The 19,149-nt window shown below is 38.5% G+C and overlaps 1 protein-coding gene across 1 annotated transcript; it reads right to left on the reverse strand.

Moving 5' to 3' along the window:
• Nucleotides 1–927: 927 nt before the first annotated feature.
• LOC115439468 (stonustoxin subunit beta-like) lies at nucleotides 928–7,633 on the reverse strand. Its single transcript, XM_030163293.1, has 4 exons — nucleotides 7,583–7,633; nucleotides 7,245–7,338; nucleotides 3,217–4,698; nucleotides 928–1,457 (listed from the first exon to the last, which is right to left on the reverse strand). The coding sequence occupies exons 1-4, from the start codon at nucleotides 7,631–7,633 to the stop codon at nucleotides 928–930; spliced, it is 2,157 nt and encodes a 718-aa protein (XP_030019153.1).
• Nucleotides 7,634–19,149: the final 11,516 nt, after the last annotated feature.

A 19,149-nucleotide genomic window follows, 5' to 3' on the forward strand; every position in this document is an offset into this window, starting at 1 on the left:
GAAGACAGTTATGAAGATGGTTATGAAGACGGTTATGAAGACTGTGAGGAGATGGTGATGAAAATGGTTTTGAAGACAGTTATGAAGACGGTAAGGAAGACAGTGAGGAAGACAGTTATGAAGATGGTTATGAAGACGGTTATAAAGACGGTGAGGAAGACAGTGAGGAAGATGGTGAGGAAGACGTTTATGAAGATGGTTATGAAGACAGTGAGGAAGATGGTTATGAAGATGGTGAGGAAGATGGTTATGAAGACGGTGAGGAAGACAGTGAGGAAGATGGTTATGAAGACGGTTATAAAGACGGTGAGGAAGACAGTGAGGAAGATGGTTATGAAGATGGTGAGGAAGATGGTTATGAAGACATTGACGAAGACGCCGCCGAAGATGGTGACAAAGGCGGTGCCTCTACAACAGCTCATGTCCTATCATCACATAAGCTAAAAACCATCAAAATCTGAATCAGTGTCGGTCTAAACTAGGGCTGAAAGATATATTGTTACCATATCTATATCTAGATATGAACATTCAAGATATTAATATCAAAAAAGCAATGATATAAACGATATAGATTTCCCCTGTGCTCATCCTGCATGTACAGCTCTGGAAGTGCTGAAATGTTTGATTTGTAATTTATTTATTTGTACTTTATCTTAATGTTGATGAGTGGCAGTGAGCTCTTATAAATAAAACTACATTTTCCACATTCTTCTGTATTATGATGTTTGTAATTTTCTGAAAAATGCTTGGTTGTCACCGAACCCATAGTAATATTGTATCGTATCGATATCGAGATATCTGGCATGAATATCAAGATATGAAATTTTGTCCATATTGTTCAGCCCTAGTCTAAACACTGGCCGTTTTAACCACGCCCACTTCTGTGATGCTTTTCTGCAGCAAAAAACACCAAATGGAAGTGTACGTTTAGTTAAAAGGGCGGAGGGTGAAGTAGGTAGTGTCTGTGCCGTTCCAGAAGGCAGTAAACAGAGGCTCAGTGAAGGTGTGGTGGAAGGTGTGGAGGTGGGTGAGGGTGTTGTTGGACACTTTGTAGAAGGACAGCGTCCCTGCAGGCCAGTCCAGGAACACACCGATGCGACTGAGGTCACCAGAAGGAACAGACACTTTGTGCTCTTCAACGTGAAGGTGGAAGTACGACCTAAACCTGTTGACGAAGAGCCAGGACTTGGTATTTTTGCCGAGGTCGCCGTCCTGTCTGCTCAGGCTTTTGTACATCACACCGACGCCGACGTCGTTATTGCTGCCGTTACTCCAGTCCACCTCCCAGTAATGGCGCCCACTAAGCTCCTCCCTGCACATGACCTGCATGGGTCCGATAAACCTGTCAGAGTGTTGAAAATACGACATCTTGTATCCACACGTCGCCGTCTTGTTCTTATCGGACAGATAGAGTTTCTGATGAGCCGAGTTCGGGTCCAGGGTGAGATCACAGAAATCTGATGGAGAAACAACAACACAACCTGTTATTAGTGTCCACAACTGTGACCTCTGACCCCCAACAACAACACAACCTGTTATCAGTGTCCACAACTGTGACCTCTGACCCCCAACAACAACACAACCTGTTATCAGTGTCCACAACTGTGACCTCTGACCCCCAACAATAACACAACCTGTTATCAGTGTCCACAACTATGACCTCTGACCCCCAACAATAACAACACAACCTGTTATCAGTGTCCACAACTGTGACCTCTGACCCCCAACAATAACACAACCTGTTATCAGTGTCCACAACTATGACCTCTGACCCCCAACAATAACAACACAACCTGTTATCAGTGTCCACAACTGTGACCTCTGACCCCCAACAATAACAACACAACCTGTTATCAGTGTCCACAACTGTGACCTCTGACCCCCAACAATAACAACACAACCTGTTATCAGTGTCCACAACTATGACCTCTGACCCCCAACAATAACAACACAACCTGTTATCAGTGTCCACAACTGTGACCTCTGACCCCCAACAACAACACAACCTGTTATCAGTGTCCACAACTATGACCTCTGACCCCCAACAATAACAACACAACCTGTTATCAGTGTCCACAACTGTGACCTCTGACCCCCAACAATAACAACACAACCTGTTATCAGTGTCCACAACTGTGACCTCTGACCCCCAACAACAACAACAACACAACCTGTTATCAGTGTCCACAACTGTGACCTCTGACCCCCAACAACAACACAACCTGTTATCAGTGTCCACAACTGTGACCTCTGACCCCCAACAACAACACAACCTGTTATCAGTGTCCACAACTATGACCTCTGACCCCCAACAACAACACAACCTGTTATCAGTGTCCACAACTGTGACCTCTGACCCCCAACAACAACACAACCTGTTATCAGTGTCCACAACTGTGACCTCTGACCCCCAACAACAACACAACCTGTTATCAGTGTCCACAACTGTGACCTCTGACCCCCAACAACAACACAACCTCTTATCAATTATAATAATTATATAATTTAATAAAATATTGCATAAAATGAACAAAACTGAACAAAAATTTAGTAAAATAATGAAAAAAATTAGCAAAACTGAACAAAAATTTAATAAAATAATGAATAAAATGAACAAAACTGAACAGAAACGTAATAAAGTAATGAAATAATGAACAAAACCAAGGAAAAAATGAATACAGTTATGAATAAAATGAGCAAAACTGATTAAAAAAAAAAATAAAATAATGAAAAAAAATCCAAAACTAAACAAAAATGGAATACAATAATGAAAAAAGGAACAAAAATGTAATAAAATAATGAATAAAATGAACAAAACACGATGAGATGAAGACAATAACAGGAAATCTGATTCTACGTCACTAGGTACGTACGAACTCTGATTTGTGGAATTATCGGATTATTCTTGATCATGTAAACAGTCTAATTGGATCTGTTTAATCAGATAACAGCAGTAATCTGATTATATTAAAGACAATAACAGACTGAAACGTCTAAACCAGGTGTCTGTAGGTTCTCGTTTGTCCAGGTCATCATTTTGAAAATGTTTCGATGAAACGTTTTCAAGTCTAAACCAGGGTTTATGGATTATCCTATTTCTGAAGTGCCTGTAAACGCATCACATCTGATTGTCATAATGATCTGACTCAGATTTTTACGGTCAGTATAAACTCATTCACGTGGTTCTCATTCATCGTTCAGTCGTCCGTCACTTACACCAGATGAAGTCGTTTCTGTCGGTGATCGTCGTCACCTTGGGCAGATCCGGTCTAGTAAAGTCCTCGTTGACCAGGTTTCCTTCTTTGTAGTGGTAGATGGTGGCTCCTTTGTATTTGGGGTTCTCTATGACGGTGATCAGGAACTTGACTCTGCTGGCAGATCGCAGTTGTTTCGCCAGATCTCCGAACTCTTTGGCTTTTGTCCTGATTGTGCTCCTCACTTCCTGGGACGAGTACCACTGGTTCTGTGACAGCGGACCGGTTTCAACCAGATCCGCTTCCTGCCATTGGAGGTTGTTGGCCATGGTGTGGAGGTAGGGGTCATCCTGCTGGACTGAGGTGAAGACGAAGCACAGGGCGTGGTCCACATCTGCAGCCACGGCCTCTCGGTCCAACTCCAGGTGATTGGCGGCGATCTTCACGTTGGGTCCATTGATGATGTCCATGCACGACTGAATGACAGTGACTTCATGCTCTCTATTTTCCAACCACTTCCTTAAGTTTTCATCGCTGAATGGGGACTTGTCTCTGTTGTCCAAAAGTTTTTCCATTGTGGCAGCGTCTTCTAGACCTTCTCGGATGGCGGGAAACTTCTTCTCCATGGTGCCTTGAATGCTCATGGTGTACTTAGGGCATAGTTTTTGGAAACTGCTCAAATTTTTCTCAAGTTGAGGGAGTTTCCCGACGACTCTCTCTGCCATCAAGTCGTTGCATCTCATTCTGATTTCCTTCAGACTCTCCAGAGTGTTTTCGGCTTTCCACAGGAGTCCGGAGCTGATCTCCCCCCTCAGCTTGACAGCTTTTAGGTTGAATTTGTCCAGTGGCATCAGCCAGACCTTCAGGGGGACAGAGTTGGACCCGTCATCTTTCAACAGCTTGGGCAGCTCCACATAGGTCTTCACTGCATCTTCAAAGGTTGCAGGGTTGTTCTCAAGAATGAAGTCACCGTAGAACTTGCAGGACATGTTTTTGGCCAGAACTTCTTCGTTTTTGTTCAGGCTCACACTAAAGTGTCTGAAGGATGGGATCTTGTTCACCATTGCTTTCATGCTGCCCTTGATTTCCTGAATGCTGCTGGTGTTGGTGTTTGAGTTTTGGCTGTCGAACACAAAGAAGGCGTTGGCGCCGTACAGGATGCCGGTGACCACATGAGTCACGGAACCTTTTTCGGTGGATCCGCCTTGCAGTTTGCTCATGGCTTCTTCGTGGGTCATGGTCAGCTGCTTGAAGTGGGTGGTGGCGTGGTACTGAAGGGTAACTCGACTCTGGTTCTTGAATTGCTTGTGGTCGTTCAGAAACTTGGCAGAACCTTCAACTTCAATCAAACCACCCAAGAAACTGGCCTTCAGACCGGCCTGAACGTCCAGGAGAGAAGATTTAGAGTCGATGGTGTCAGAGGTCAGGACGTGATAGCTGCTGCTTTTCTTGGATTCAACAGTCGTGAAGTCTTTGAGAGTTTGTTTGTCCCACAGCATCAGTCCTGAAGGAAACAGAAGACGCAACTTCTCAGCACAAGTCCAACTTCGATCTGCTGTGGTTTTCTTCTCCCACTACGATCTCAGAAAATATCCAGGTTCATTTACATTCATTTACTACTTTAATCAAAAAACTGAGCTTTTTCCTCAAAATATTATGCACATTATCTGCATCCACAAATGAAAGATTTCCAGTTGTACTGATAGGATAGACCCTGTTCTTTCCATGGACATCTGTTTCTGTTTTTACTGAGTTTTGCCCGTGGAACTGTTTTGTGGGGTTAAACAGGTGTCAAAAACCAGCTGGACTGGTTTAGAGAAAAAAAAAAGAGCCGAAAACTAAAACTACTGGGACCAAATACAAATCCTTGTTGCTATTTTATTTTTTGTTTTTACTTCATCATAGTTCATTTATTGCATTTTTTTTTTTTAATTATTTTGTAAATATTTTGTACTTTTTTTTTTTCATTTAGTTGCTTATTTTGTTTATTTTTTATACTTTGTTTTTTATTTCATTATTTTTTCCTCAATTTTGTTCCGTTTGTGTCGTATTTTGTTCATGTTACTTTTTTTTTGGCTAATTATTCATTTTTGTTCATTTTGTTGCTTATTTTATTTATTTATTTTACCGTGGAACTGCTTTATGGAGTCAAACAGGTGTTGTAGAAGCCAATAACGTAATAACGACCCATAACGTAATAAATTTGCCATTTTTAAAATGTAATAGGCCAGTTACGTAATAAAAGTCCTGAACCGATAACGAAATAACTTTTGGCCAATAATGTAATAATTTATTACGTTATCTGTAGTTTATTACATTTTTGGCCTGGTAAAAAAAAAAGTTCTTTGCAAATGTAATAAATGAGCCAATAAAATCTCTCTCTCTCTCTCTCTCTCTCTCTCTCTCACTCTCTCTCTCTCTCTCTCTCTCTCTCTCTCTCTCTCTCTCTAGTCCTCTCTGCTGCTCCTTTGCCTGTCAAACTATCTCCAAACTAAATGGAAGCACACATTTGCAAACATAGACAATGGTATGAAATGAAATATTTCTGAACTCACTCTTGAAAACAGTACATTTTTTTCACAGTTCTGGAATTTTTGATTTCCCATAATTGGCCAGTAGATGGCAGTGGTGTGACACTGACTTTCTTCAGTTGTCCAAACTTCCTTTCTTCTTTTGTAGCACACATGTTGAAAGGTAATCAGTTTCTTTAAAAATGTTTAAATGTTTATACCCCTGATATTATCAAACTGTTATAGTTAATAATGCTAATAACTAGCCAACAGTTAGCTAGGTATAGTCAGTTCACTTTGAATTACTCTAATAATGTTATACCCTCTTGCAGTAAATATATCAGATTGCACGTGGTATATGCAAGAATTTCAACAAAATGAACTATTCACCAAAGGAAATTGATCACTGATTACCTTTCGACATGTGTGCTAGAAAGGAAGAAAGGAAGTCTGGACAACTGAAGAAACTCAATGTCACACCACTGCCATCTAGTGGTCAATTTTGGGAAATAAAAAAATCCTTAACCCTATGACACCAAACGTATCATATTTGATACATGAGTTTTGAAGCCCTCTACATGATCAGTGTGACATTTTTTTCCTTGAAAAACCTGATGTATACAATTAGATACATGCAATACACTGATAATCCACCAGAGGCCTTTCCAATGACACTACAAGACTGTTATTAATGAGGAAGGAGGCACAGGTGGTTTTTGAAGAAGAACTTTGCCAATTTTGAAAATGTTAAGGTCAGAAAACATTTTTTTTTTTTTTTACTGAAACATCAATAGGAAGAGTTACTGGGTTGGTGCAATGTGAAATTACTTAATATTTCATAATCTATGCCATAGTACCATCGCTAGTAACTTCCTTTTGCTTACTGATTTTCACTAAAACCTGACCAATTTAAATAGACAAATACATGGAGAGAGAGAGAAAGCGAGAGAAAGAGAGAGATGGAGAGAGAGACAGAGAGAGAGGGATTTCATCACAGTTATATCTAATAAATGAAACTTAAATGCAATGATATTAATATATTATTACACTATTGGCTCAGTTACTACATTTGCAGAGAATTTTTTTTTCACCAGGCCAATAACATAATAACCTACAGATAACGTAATAAATTATTACGTTGTTGGCCAAAGTTATTACGTTATCAGTTCAGGACTTTTATTACGTTATTGGCCAGTTATTACGTTATTGGCCTATTACATTTTAAAAATGGCAAATTTTTTACGTTATGGGTCATTATTACGTTATTGGCTTCTACAGGTGTCAAAAGCAGCTGGACTGATTTAGAAAAAAACAACCGAAACTAAACCTACTGGGCTCAAATTCAAATCCTTGTTGTTGTTAAGTGTGTTCCAGTTCACAGTTAATGTCCAACATCCTACATGTCTTACTGATGTACATTCTAGTGCCTTATTTAGTCCAAACCTGTCAAACTTCAGTTCCTCTCTTTTTCTTTTTCTGGTATTCCACCTGTTTTGAATCAGTACTCAGGGGTTAAAGGGTTAAACATGGTCAGACTGACCTGGGAGGACCTTATCCGTCCTCGCATCATAAAATGTCCCGAGGGTGAAAGGTCGACCCAGGGCGGCCACTTCCATCAGATCCATGTCTACAGCCTGTTTGAAAGAACACAGTAAAACACACTGTTACAGTTTGAGTTCAACGCTTTAATTTATTTATTTCATATTATTTTGTTATATTGACTAGCAGCATTGTACCCGTGGTGCCATTGTACGATTGCATGAGAGGCTAAAATCTGCCCTGATCTGCCTCGGCGGAGGTCTGCGCTCTCCGAGTGCTTTTCTAGTTTGTACATTTTTCTCCCATAAAATGAATATCATCTATAAAGAGTGACGAGACCCTGGGTATGCTGTTGTCATAAAGCAACATTCCTTTGACCATGTTGGCCATGCCTTGTGGAATCGCTCTGATCACCGCTGAGTAATGTTTTTTACTACACATTATATTAAATTTGTGAACAAAAACATCATATTCCAGAAAATTCCCTCTAGGATCCGTTAGATGCAGAATGCACCAGATCCCTGCCTCCACCCATTATAAAACTAGAAGCATTCGGAGAGCGCAGACCTCCGCCAAGGCAGATCAGTGACCCCCAGCCCCCCAGCCCCCCAGCCCCCCACCCCTCTCCACCCCTGATCACCACCAAAATTTAATCATTTGTTCCTGGTGCCAGTATCAACATTTCCTGAAATTTTCATCCAAATCCGTCCATAACTTTTTGAGTTATCTTGCACACAGACAGACAGACAGACAGACAAACCAACGCCGGCAATGCGGCAATAGAGGAATTAGTAAAACGTCTTTAGTTTCACTTTCACTGTACACCCCCCCCACCCCCAGCCCCCTCCGAACTCGGCCCAGCGTCATCTGTTCTTATTATTTGTACATACTGTATGTATGTATGTAATGTTCTATTTTCTGTGCAGAGATGGAAATATAAAAGACAGTTAATGCAAACACACCTGTTTGTACTCTTTTATTCCCTCACCCAATGAGAATCGATAAGAGAATCGATAAGGAATCGGCTCAATAAGCAATATCGATAATGGAATCGGAATCGTTAAATTCTTAACAATTCCCATCCCTACCGTAGCCCCATAGTATTAGAAGTAGGACGGAAAGTGACGGACGCATGCGCACAGTTACCAACCAACATGCAAGCACCCCCCAGCCGTACTGCACGCGTGCGAGTTCCCCACCCACGAAACGCATGCGCGTGCACCCCCCCATTACACACCGCTACACCAACAGATGAATTCCACAGGAAACACTGACTGTATCCAATGGTTCAATAAATCAATCATTGAGGAATATGACATGCTTTTTTCATGAAGTGCATAAACAATATTTAGCTTTTATTCTTGTAGATCGTATTGAAAAAGAATTTCAGGTTCTCAGGAAAATCGATGCTTATCAGTTAATCATTAATCTATCGATAAGGGCAACCAACTAACGATTAATGAATTAATCGATAATTTGCATCCCTAACATAAACCAATATGTATGTGTAATGACACTTTATCATATACCTTCAAAACATCAGCAAACCAGCACTTTGGTCATTTGTTTTGCATTTAATCTTATTAATATAGGTAACATTTAACACATTTAATCTCTGAGGCTGATAATTAAAAAAAAATTGTAGTCCAGAGTATATGTTAAGTGTCTCTCTGCTCCCCTCTCTCTCTTTCTGCTTTAACCACAAGGCAAATAACCAAACAATGTGTTTTATGTCTAATAAGAAATATAAACTGGTACATTTGTCCAACTTACAACATTGTAATTGAATATTTGGTTGCTGTAGAACAGGGGTGTCAAACTCAGTTTAGTTCAGGGGCCACATGATTTGATCTGCAGTGGGCCGAACCGGTAAAATAATAACATAATAATATATAAAAAATGTCAACTCCAAACTTTTCTGTATGTTTTAGAGCAAAAAAAGTAAAATTATGTGATGAAAATGTTTACATCTACCAACTATCCTTTAAAACAATGTGAATAACATGAACAAACTGACATTTCTTAAGAAAACAAAGTGCAATTTTAACAATATTGTGTCTCAGTTTATCATTTAAACGTGTAAATTACAATTTACAGATCACAGTGGATTAACAAATACACAAAAGATTTAATAACAGGCAGAATATTGTTAAAATTACATTTCAGACATTTTAAAATGTTCATATTTGCTCAGGTTATTTGTGTTTTTGTGAAATGTTAGTTGGTTTTAATATAAATACAGTAAAATGACATGAAAATGTTTACATTTACAAGGACAAAAATTTGGAGTCGTGATCATTTGTAGGTTATTATGATAGTATTTTACTGAGGCGACCCGCTTGAGATTAAATTGGTCTGTATGTGGAACCTGAACTAAAATGATTAATGTCTTCAGTGTAATTTTTGCATTTTACAAATTCATTCCAGGGGCCAGACTGGACCCTTTGGCGGGCCTGATTTGGCCCCGGGCCACATGTTTGACACCTGTGCTGTAGAAAATGTGGTTACACGAGTTGATCCTACACTCTTACCTGAATCTGGCTTTTTTGTTTTTTTTAGAAAAAAACAATCTTATGTCCAAGATGAGGCCGTCGATCTGTCTGCACAAACACATACACACACAATAGGAGTTAATGGGCATCCAGTCAGATATCCAGTCAGATAAAGACAGTATCACCTTGTCTTTAATCTGAACATTTGCACAGACACAACAGCAGCTTCCCTCAGTCTGGTTCAAACACACAGAGGTGGACTGAACCACACAGAACGTTTCCTAGCTAGAAAAACCATCAGCTAACTCCCACCTAACAGCAGAAACAGGGATCTACGTTTCAATGCAGCAAAAATAGGGACTGGCGATGATAATAATATACTGGTATTAAATGGTTGAAGTAAACAAATGTGTCACATACAGTATCCTAGTTTAAACCAGGTACTTACATCACTACTGTATCCCAACTGTGATACCATGCACTGCTGTATGCAGGTGGAGCACTCAGAGTCTGAGTCAGGGAAAGGAGGGAGGGATGGGGAGGATCAAACCATTTTTGAGACAAGGTGGTGGGGGGGGTATTTTTGTTGTTAAAATATTAGGTTTTAACCATGTACTGCACAGGTGTCAAACATGTGGCGTGGGGGCCAAATCCGGCCGACCATAGGGTCCAGTCCGGCCTTTGGGATGAATTTGTGAAATGCAAAAATTACACTAAGAAATTAACAATCCTTTTAGTTCAGGTTCCACATTCAGACCAATTCAATCTCAAATGGGCAGGACCAGTAAAATACTATCATAATAACATATAAATAATGACAACTCCAAATTTTTCTCTTTGTAAATGCAAATATTTTCATGTATTTACACTAAAACAAAGTATAATTTTCCAAAAAAATGTGAATAACCCGAACAAATATGAACAACCTGAAAAATCTTAAGAGAGGTACATACAATTTTAACAATATTCCACCTGTTATTAAATGTTTTGTGTATTTGTAGAGCCACTGTGATCTGTACATTATAATGTACATGTGTAAATGATAAACTGAGGCAGAATATTGTTAAAATTACTCTTATTTTTTCAGTTTGTTCATGTTATTCACATTGTTTGAAAGGATAGTTTGTAGATGTAAACCTGTTCATAATGTAAATTTACTTTTTTCACTTTAAAACATAGAGAAAAGTTTGGAGTTGACATTATTTATGTATTATTTTACTGGTTCGGCCCACTTCAGATTAAATTTAGCTGAATGTGGAACTGAACTAAAATGAGTTTGACACCCCTGATGTACTGGATAAGGTTTTGACATTTTTCTAGCATGTTAAGAATGTACATAAAATAAACAAAAAACAAACAAACAAACAAACAAAAAAAAATTCAGCAACCTTAAAATATTTTAGGGGTGCTGGGAATCAATTTAGGGGTGCTTCAACACCCCCCAAAATAGGCTAAAAACGCCCATGCTCTCCCCCTCCGAGAGAGAGAGAGAGAGAAATAGAAGGAAAAGCTCACACCCATACTGACAGATTGTGTGTGTATTCCCACATTACGTCCACAAGATGGAGCCAGAGAAACAGTTTCCATATTAGTCTGTTGCCACATTGTTACAGAACTGAAGATTCACAGCTTTTAACTTGGCTAAAAATGTGCAGGGGTGGGGGGGGGGGGTTATACACAGTATGAGATGAAGGCAGCAGGAGGGTTAATGTACGCATATGTGTGTCTGTTGCTGTATGTACAGTATGTGTATCAGTGTAAAAGAGTCAATTATTTCGCAGCAATGTGGGTATGTATATGATATTGTGTATTGTTATAATTACACAAAATGTGTTCATTTTATTTTCATTTCTTTTGGTTGGTACCTGACACTGTGGGCCTCCGGGTCAGTGTGTGGAACTTTTGGTTTGGGTCTGTTCCCCAGCGAGCGATTTACAGTGTGACACTGCGCGCTATATATATATTTTTCCAGACCGAGTATGAGTACTTACATTTGAGTACTTGCCAATACCGAGTACCGATACGAGTACTTAATAATCCCATTCCAGTTCTTAGTTCCTTTTGTAAATGTGCTTTATTGTCGTTGTCATTAGTCTGACTGGAACTATGGGGCCATTATTGTAGCAATATTATTTGCAAATGCGTCTGGAGAGTTGTGTGTCCGTATTTCAATCTGTCTGTGCGCAGTCGGATTTGCAAATGTGTAAATGAATCTGTAAATGCGTGATGAGATTTGTGTGTCTGTACAACAATCTGCAAATGTGTAAAACAACTTGTGTGTGTGTAATCAGATTTGAAAAGTCAAAGTATTTTCACTACAAGACCCAGAATTACAGACAAATCATTGGTTACAAGTCAAGCGGCTTCTCGATTGGCTCTCTTTACACACGTGAATTTTGCTACACTTCTGCCGTGACAGATCCACAAATGCGCAGCAGGATTTGTCTGTAAAACCAGGGTTTGCGTGCCTGGGCTCAGGCTGCCCTGGGCTCAGGCTCACAGGCTCCCTCATTCCGGCTGCGTTCGGCTTTGCTCGTTCTTGTACCTGATGTGAGTTTACGTGAGTTGTGCTTGCAAGGTTCACCAACTGCCACTAAAAATCGAAGAAGAAGAAAAAGAAGAAGATTGTAACCAATGATTTGTCTGTATTTCTGGGTCTTGTAGTGAGAATACTTTGACTTTTCAAATCTGATTACACACACACAAGTTGTTTTACACATTTGCAGATTGTTGTACAGACACACAAATCTCATCACGCATTTACAGATTCATTTACACATTTGCAAATCCGACTGCGCACAGACAGATTGAAATACGGACGCTCAACTCTCCACACGCATTTGCAAATAATATTGCTGCAATAATGGCCCCATATTGAACAAAGTGCTGCTACTGACATTAAATGTGTTGAAATGAGCGTTTGTCAATTAATCCACCAGGGGGCGCCGCTCTGAATTAACCATACAGGACAAATAACACGAAGAAGAGGAAAGTTTTTTGAGAAGAAGAAGAAGAAAGTCAGTAATAACAAACATGAAAACGACAGAGGAAACACTAATGTGATACTACTATTGCAGCGTTTTCATTGGTAAGGTTTAAAAGTTTAGCTTCAGCAGGAAGAGAAAAGAGACACAAGTTTCATTTTCACTTCCGCTGGCGGTGGTCCGCACCGCTCCGTACCCCTCTCTGTCTGGGTACTCATCTGCCAGCACCTGAAAAACAGATGGAATGTACGCAGAGGACGGACAGAACGCTGCGTCTGTATCTGTCTGTGTCTGTAACATTACTGTCAGTCAGTGTTACTTTTATCACCGTCATTTATTTAGTTAAATTTCCACACTCCACACACGTTATTCCTCCTCCTCGTACCTGCTGCACTGAACTGGGAATGTCACACGGCTGTAAGTGGTATTTGTATCAGATTACTTTACAAGTACAAATACGAGTACACACACTGAGTATCGGAGTCGATACCTGATCGGTGCATCCCTAATACCCCCAGTATTGTTTGGTGAAGATGCTCTGTTTTGTTTGTGTTCTCTTTTAAAACTTGAAAGCTTTTTCCTGCTGCTCAGACTTTTAGTTTTCTTCTAAATATTTGGATCTGTTTTATTGATCTGAAACAGTTGTATAATGTTCTTCAGCACATCTGTCATGTTCAACCTCTGACAGAAAAAAAATCATATTTAAATCAAAAATAACCTTCTGATGTCTTCACAACTAACTTATGAGTTACAGAAAATGTAACCTTGACAAAAATAGTCAAGGTCAAAGTAAACTTTTTTATCCCCGAGGGTCAATTTGTTCTACAGCCAGCAGTATCACACACACAACAAACCAACAATAAATACAATAAATGGTCCATTAAAGACAATAGCACCAACATTACAAAGACATATTCAGCAGAACAATGGCTGCCGGAACCAAAGAATTCCTCATCCTATTGGTCCTACATTTAGGAACACTGTATCTGCAGCCTGATGGAAGCAACCGGAACTCATCATACATGGATGAGTCCGCCTCTGGAACAACACTGTCAGGTCACTGAGTGTGTACCAGCAATTCTGCTGCACACTTTAGTGACAAAAATAGTGATTTGTTTTGTATCGTGAAACATATCGATATCATCTGATATGAAAGAAATTACCGTGACATGATTTTTTTCCATATCTCCCAGCCTGAGCTGAGATCATGTCGGGCTGAAGTGGCCTCTGAACGACTGCCTTAGATCAGGGGTGTCAAACTCATTTTGATTCAGCCCAATTTGATCTCAAGCGGGCCAGACCAGTAAAAGAATGACTTAATATCCTATAAATAATGACAAATCCAAGTTTTTGTTTTTGTTTCAGTACAAAAAAAAACTAATTATGAAAATATTTACATTTTACAAAATAGATGTGGAAAAACCTGAAAAAACAGAAATTTTATTTGAAAAATTAGTGCAATTTTAACAATGTTATGCCTCGACTTATTATTCATACATGTACATTACATACAGTGCTACATAAACATTTGGTAACAGGCAGAATATTGTTAAAATTTTGGAGTTTGGAACTAAAATTTGAACAATTTCTACAATATTACATCTCTTATTATTATTAAAAACTACAGATCACATTGGATCCATAAATGCACAAAACATTTAATAACAGGCAGACTATTGTTAAAATTGCACATTTCGGGTTGTTCATCTTTGTTTTATTTTATGTATTTATTTGGATTTTATTGTGAAAGAATAGTTTTGTAAATTTTAATATTTTCACAGCATAATGTTTTTTTTTTTTACTTAAAATTTTTCCACATAATTTTTCACAAAGAAAATTTGTAGTTGCCATTATTTATGGGTTATTGTGTTGTTATTTTTTCTTGAGATCACATTGGTCTGTATGTGGAACCTGAACCAAAATTATTTTGACAACCTGGACTGTTCAGGTTTATTTTTGCACTTTCATCCTGTGGGCCAGAATGGAACCTTTGGCGGGCCAGATTTGGCCCCCGGGCCGCATGTTTGACACCTGTGCCTTAGATGAACTGTATAATGTATGTAATGCAGAAGGGCAGAACTGTTAACTGGAAGCTGAAGATCAGGTACAATAGAGTATTCTAGGAATGGCTGCTGCAGTTTTTGAAAAACCAAGCCCAAATAAGAAAGGCTCATGAAGCTGTCCTGATGTAGTCACAGCAATAAAACACACTGACATACTGACACCAAACTGCAGTTGCCTGGAAACCAAAGAAAACAAATCCAGTGTCCGACCAAGTGAGTCCACACTGAAGCAGAAACAGGCCCGACTGAAGGCATGTGTCTGCAAACAAAGCAAACCAAGCACTGTGGAATTCTGGTGCATTCTAGTGCAGATCTTTAACATTGTCAGATGATGCATTAGTTGGAGAAACTGGAGACTGTTGTGTTCGCTCAGTGGATTGGATCTTAATGCTGGTAAGAAATCTAGTTTTATATACGAAATCTGGTTATGTAAGTCTGTGCTTGTCTATAATCTTTAGGTTTTTTGTCTACATTTTTGTTCAGATCCTACATATTTGTATTTCAAAAGATAAGATAAGATAAGATAAGATAAACTTTATTGATCCCTGAAGGGGGAAATTCAAAAGTACAGCAGCACAAAATAATACACATCAAACACAAAAGAAAAATTAAAAAATATATATATAAAAATGTATTAAAGTGACTAAAAATGACCAAAAAATACATATGTTTATTTATTTTTTTTTTTTTTACCTTTATTTAACCCTTTCATGTATAATGGTCACTACAGTGGACAGTTTTTCTACAGCTGTTCTTTTATATATTCATGGGTTTTGTTGTTTTAGTTCCATATCAACCAATATAGTGGACTCTTACGCATCATCTCAAACACTGCAATTCATGCAGTTATTGTAACTTTGCTGCTCTTGATAAACCTGATCTGCAGTAACATGTTTTAATGTAAATAGACTAACTAGACTGTCATTAACAGTTTCCTGAAACAATTTTTTTTTTTTTTTTTGCATATCCTCCTGATACCCAGCAATACATTTTGTCCTCTGTAGGGGACAAAAGTTTGACAGTTTAACTTCAAAAATACTGTCCATTGCAAAGGACATTCCATTAAAAAAATCAATCAATAAATAACAATAATTTTTTAAAATGTATCTGAAAAAACTGTTGCATTATGCAGTTTCCAATCAAGACAATTTTGTAGTGTAAAAAAGATAAAATTGTCAATTTCCTGGGTCTCAGAGGATATTATCTTCATGAAATGAGTAATAACTGGTATTTGAGTATGATAAAATGTGAGAAAACATCAGATTAGCTGCATTAAAAATGTTCTTATTTCATAGTTTTCACACAGTATATCACTCTCTGATGATGAGTTTTAAATACATGTTTCTTTGCTTCAAAAATTAAACACATGGTGTCCAGCTGAGTGGACATTTTTGTAACTCCATGAAAAATAGGTTCATAAAAAAAAATTCAATTGCATTGCTTTTTTCATGCCTAAAGAGGAATAAAAACACTCAAGAAAAAAATATTGACTAAGGTTCTCATAATTCATGCATGAAAGGGTTAACCAGGAAGTCCCACTGAGATTAAGAATCTCTTTTGCAAGGGAGACGTTGCCAAGGTATCAGCCATACAAAGCCCAAACAACAGAAAACACATACATCACAGGTGTCAAACATGCGGCCCGGGGGCCAAATCCGGCCCACCAAAGGGTCAAATCCGGCCCGCGGGATAAATTTGTAAAATGCAAAAATTACACTGATGATATTAACAATCAATGGTGTCAAAATCATTTTCATTCAAGTTCCACATACAGACGCATACAGTCCAGTTAGATTTTAAGTGGGTCAGAACCAGTAAAACATTATCATAATAACCTGTAAATAATGACAACCCCAAATTCTCACTTTGTGTTTTTTGGTGTAAAAAAGTAAAATTACATGAAAATGTTTACATTACCAAACTATACTTTTACAAAAAATGTGAATAACCTGAACAAATATGAAGAAACGGAAATGTCTTAAGAAAAGTAAATGCAATGTTACCAATATTCTGTCTGTTACTAAATGTTTTGTGCGATTGTAACGCACATGTGTAAATGATAAACAGATACACGGAGGTATAATATTGTTAAAATTGCACTTGTTTTTCTTAAGACAATTCAAGTTGTTCATGTTTGTCAGATTTTTAAGGAAACTTTGTAGATGTAAACCTGATCATAATAGAATTTTACTTTTTTCACTGTTATTATTTTACTGGTTCGGCCCACTGCAGATCAAAGTGGGCTGAACGTGGAACTGAACTAAAATGAGTTTGACAGCCCTGATGTACATGATACACAATGAACAATAAAACACCATAACAACTATTCAACCATAATGGCATCAAGAAAAACAGTGACATTCCTCCTTCACTGCATTCTCCATGATATTTTTAAAATCATTAACAGAAATGAATGTATGTAGTTTTACAGTGTTTTGTAGATTATTCCTCGACCATGGTGCATGGTGGGAAAATGCTGTTTTTCCAAAGTCTGTCAGAACTCTGGGAACCGCCAAAGCAACCACTTGGAGGAGCGTAAATGAAAACTACTAGAGCTAACAGAAAGAAGAATCCTGAGGCATTTTGGGAGTTTACTCAGCAGAGCTTTATAGATGAACATAAACCAGTGTTTTTGTCTACGGAGGGTTAATGATGTCCAGCCCACTACGTCATAGAGAATGCAGTGGTGAATGAGAGATTTTCCATTAGAAATAAAATGTAAAGAAGCATGATGTACTGAATAACAATAATAACTAGAAGCACTCGGAGAGCGCAGACCTCCGCCAAGGCTGATCAGTGGCCCCCCCCGTGGGCCCCCCCACCCCCGATCACCACCAAAATTTAATCATTTCTTCCTCATCCCATTTCCAACAAACCCTGAAAATGTCATCCAAATCTGTCCATAACTTTTTGAGTTATGTTGCACACTAACGGACAGACAAACAAACAAACAAACCCTGGCAAAAACATAACCTCCTTGGCGGAGGTAACAATAATAATTAAAACTGCAAGTGTTGTTAAGGCCCTCGCCCTCCTGACGCGACCGCCGAGGCCACCGACAGTGAGAGGACGCCGTATCGTGGGCTTGATCCGACATTCTGCGAGATACACACAGTTTTTTTTTTATAATTCAAGTTTTTATTAGAGTTTTCACTTGCATCATGACATTCATACAATGTTGCTTAATAATAACATTGAGGGCTTCTGTACATACATGAAAAGTATCAAAAAACATCTTGGTCTTACATAACTATGATTGACAGTCAGCAGGATGATAGTTGAATTACTTCCCTCATGTATTTAATTAATTAATTAATTAATTAATTAATTATCAATTTTATTTTTTATTTTATTTATTTTATTTTATTTTTTCTTGAGACCTTCCACGCTTTGTGGTTTTTGTTTTTTTGAGATACACACAGTTTTATACTTCTGAAAATGAACGCTTCATCGCCAGCTCCTCACAGCCACGTACAACATTCGATCAAAAATGTAGGTGGTAACTTTTGGTCGCACATGTGTGTAGGTGATTTTGACCAAGTTTGGTCCAAATTGGATGTAAACCCTAGGAGGAGATGATGAAAGTATAAGGGGTGGGATTTTAGAGGTCCACACTTCCATCCAATATGGCCGACTTCCTGTTGGGTTTAGGGCGGGGCCATAATGTAATTTTTTACTTGTCCTACCATGGGCTATGTCTGGACCAAGTTTCATGTTTGTACGATGAAAAAAATTTGGGGAGGGCTCCCATCCGTGTAATGTATTTTGATTTTGAGGGGGCGCTGCTGAGTCATTTTGCGATATTTTTTCTTGGCGACTTCAAATAAAAAAAATTTTTTCACTGGGCTTGAATTTTTGGTGAAATAAAATTAACTTTTCGTTAACGTTCAGGGGGTCAAATTTGCGTTCAAAGCAGTGAAAGTAAAATAAAAAACAATAATAACGGAACCATGTGGTTTTAATAGGCCCTCGCTGACATGTATGTCTGGGCTCAGGTCTAATAAATAAAGTAAAAACTCTGCAGTAGGTGAGTGACACTGACAACTGCAAAAGTCTCATCAAGTGGTAGTTTAAGGCGTATTTTTAAGGAGTTTAAGGAGTATTTTGTATGATTTTTGGATGTAATTACAAGTTGTAAATCTACCACAACAAAGCCCCTGCATGATGTTGGTTAATTTGCTTTGTCATGGAACAGAACAAGATTATCTTACACATACTTTTACCTCAGGAGTAAAGTAAACCTGGCCTCTGTCTACTGTTACGCCTGACTGGCTGTTGTTGGGTAACATAATCCCACAGAGCGGTTCTTCTGTCAAAGCCTGTGTCACAGCGTATTATTGAATAGTGTTAACTAAAGGAGCCGTCAC

The sequence above is a fragment of the Sphaeramia orbicularis genome, chromosome 19 (assembly GCF_902148855.1).
Source record: "Sphaeramia orbicularis chromosome 19, fSphaOr1.1, whole genome shotgun sequence".
NCBI lineage: Eukaryota > Metazoa > Chordata > Actinopteri > Kurtiformes > Apogonidae > Sphaeramia > Sphaeramia orbicularis.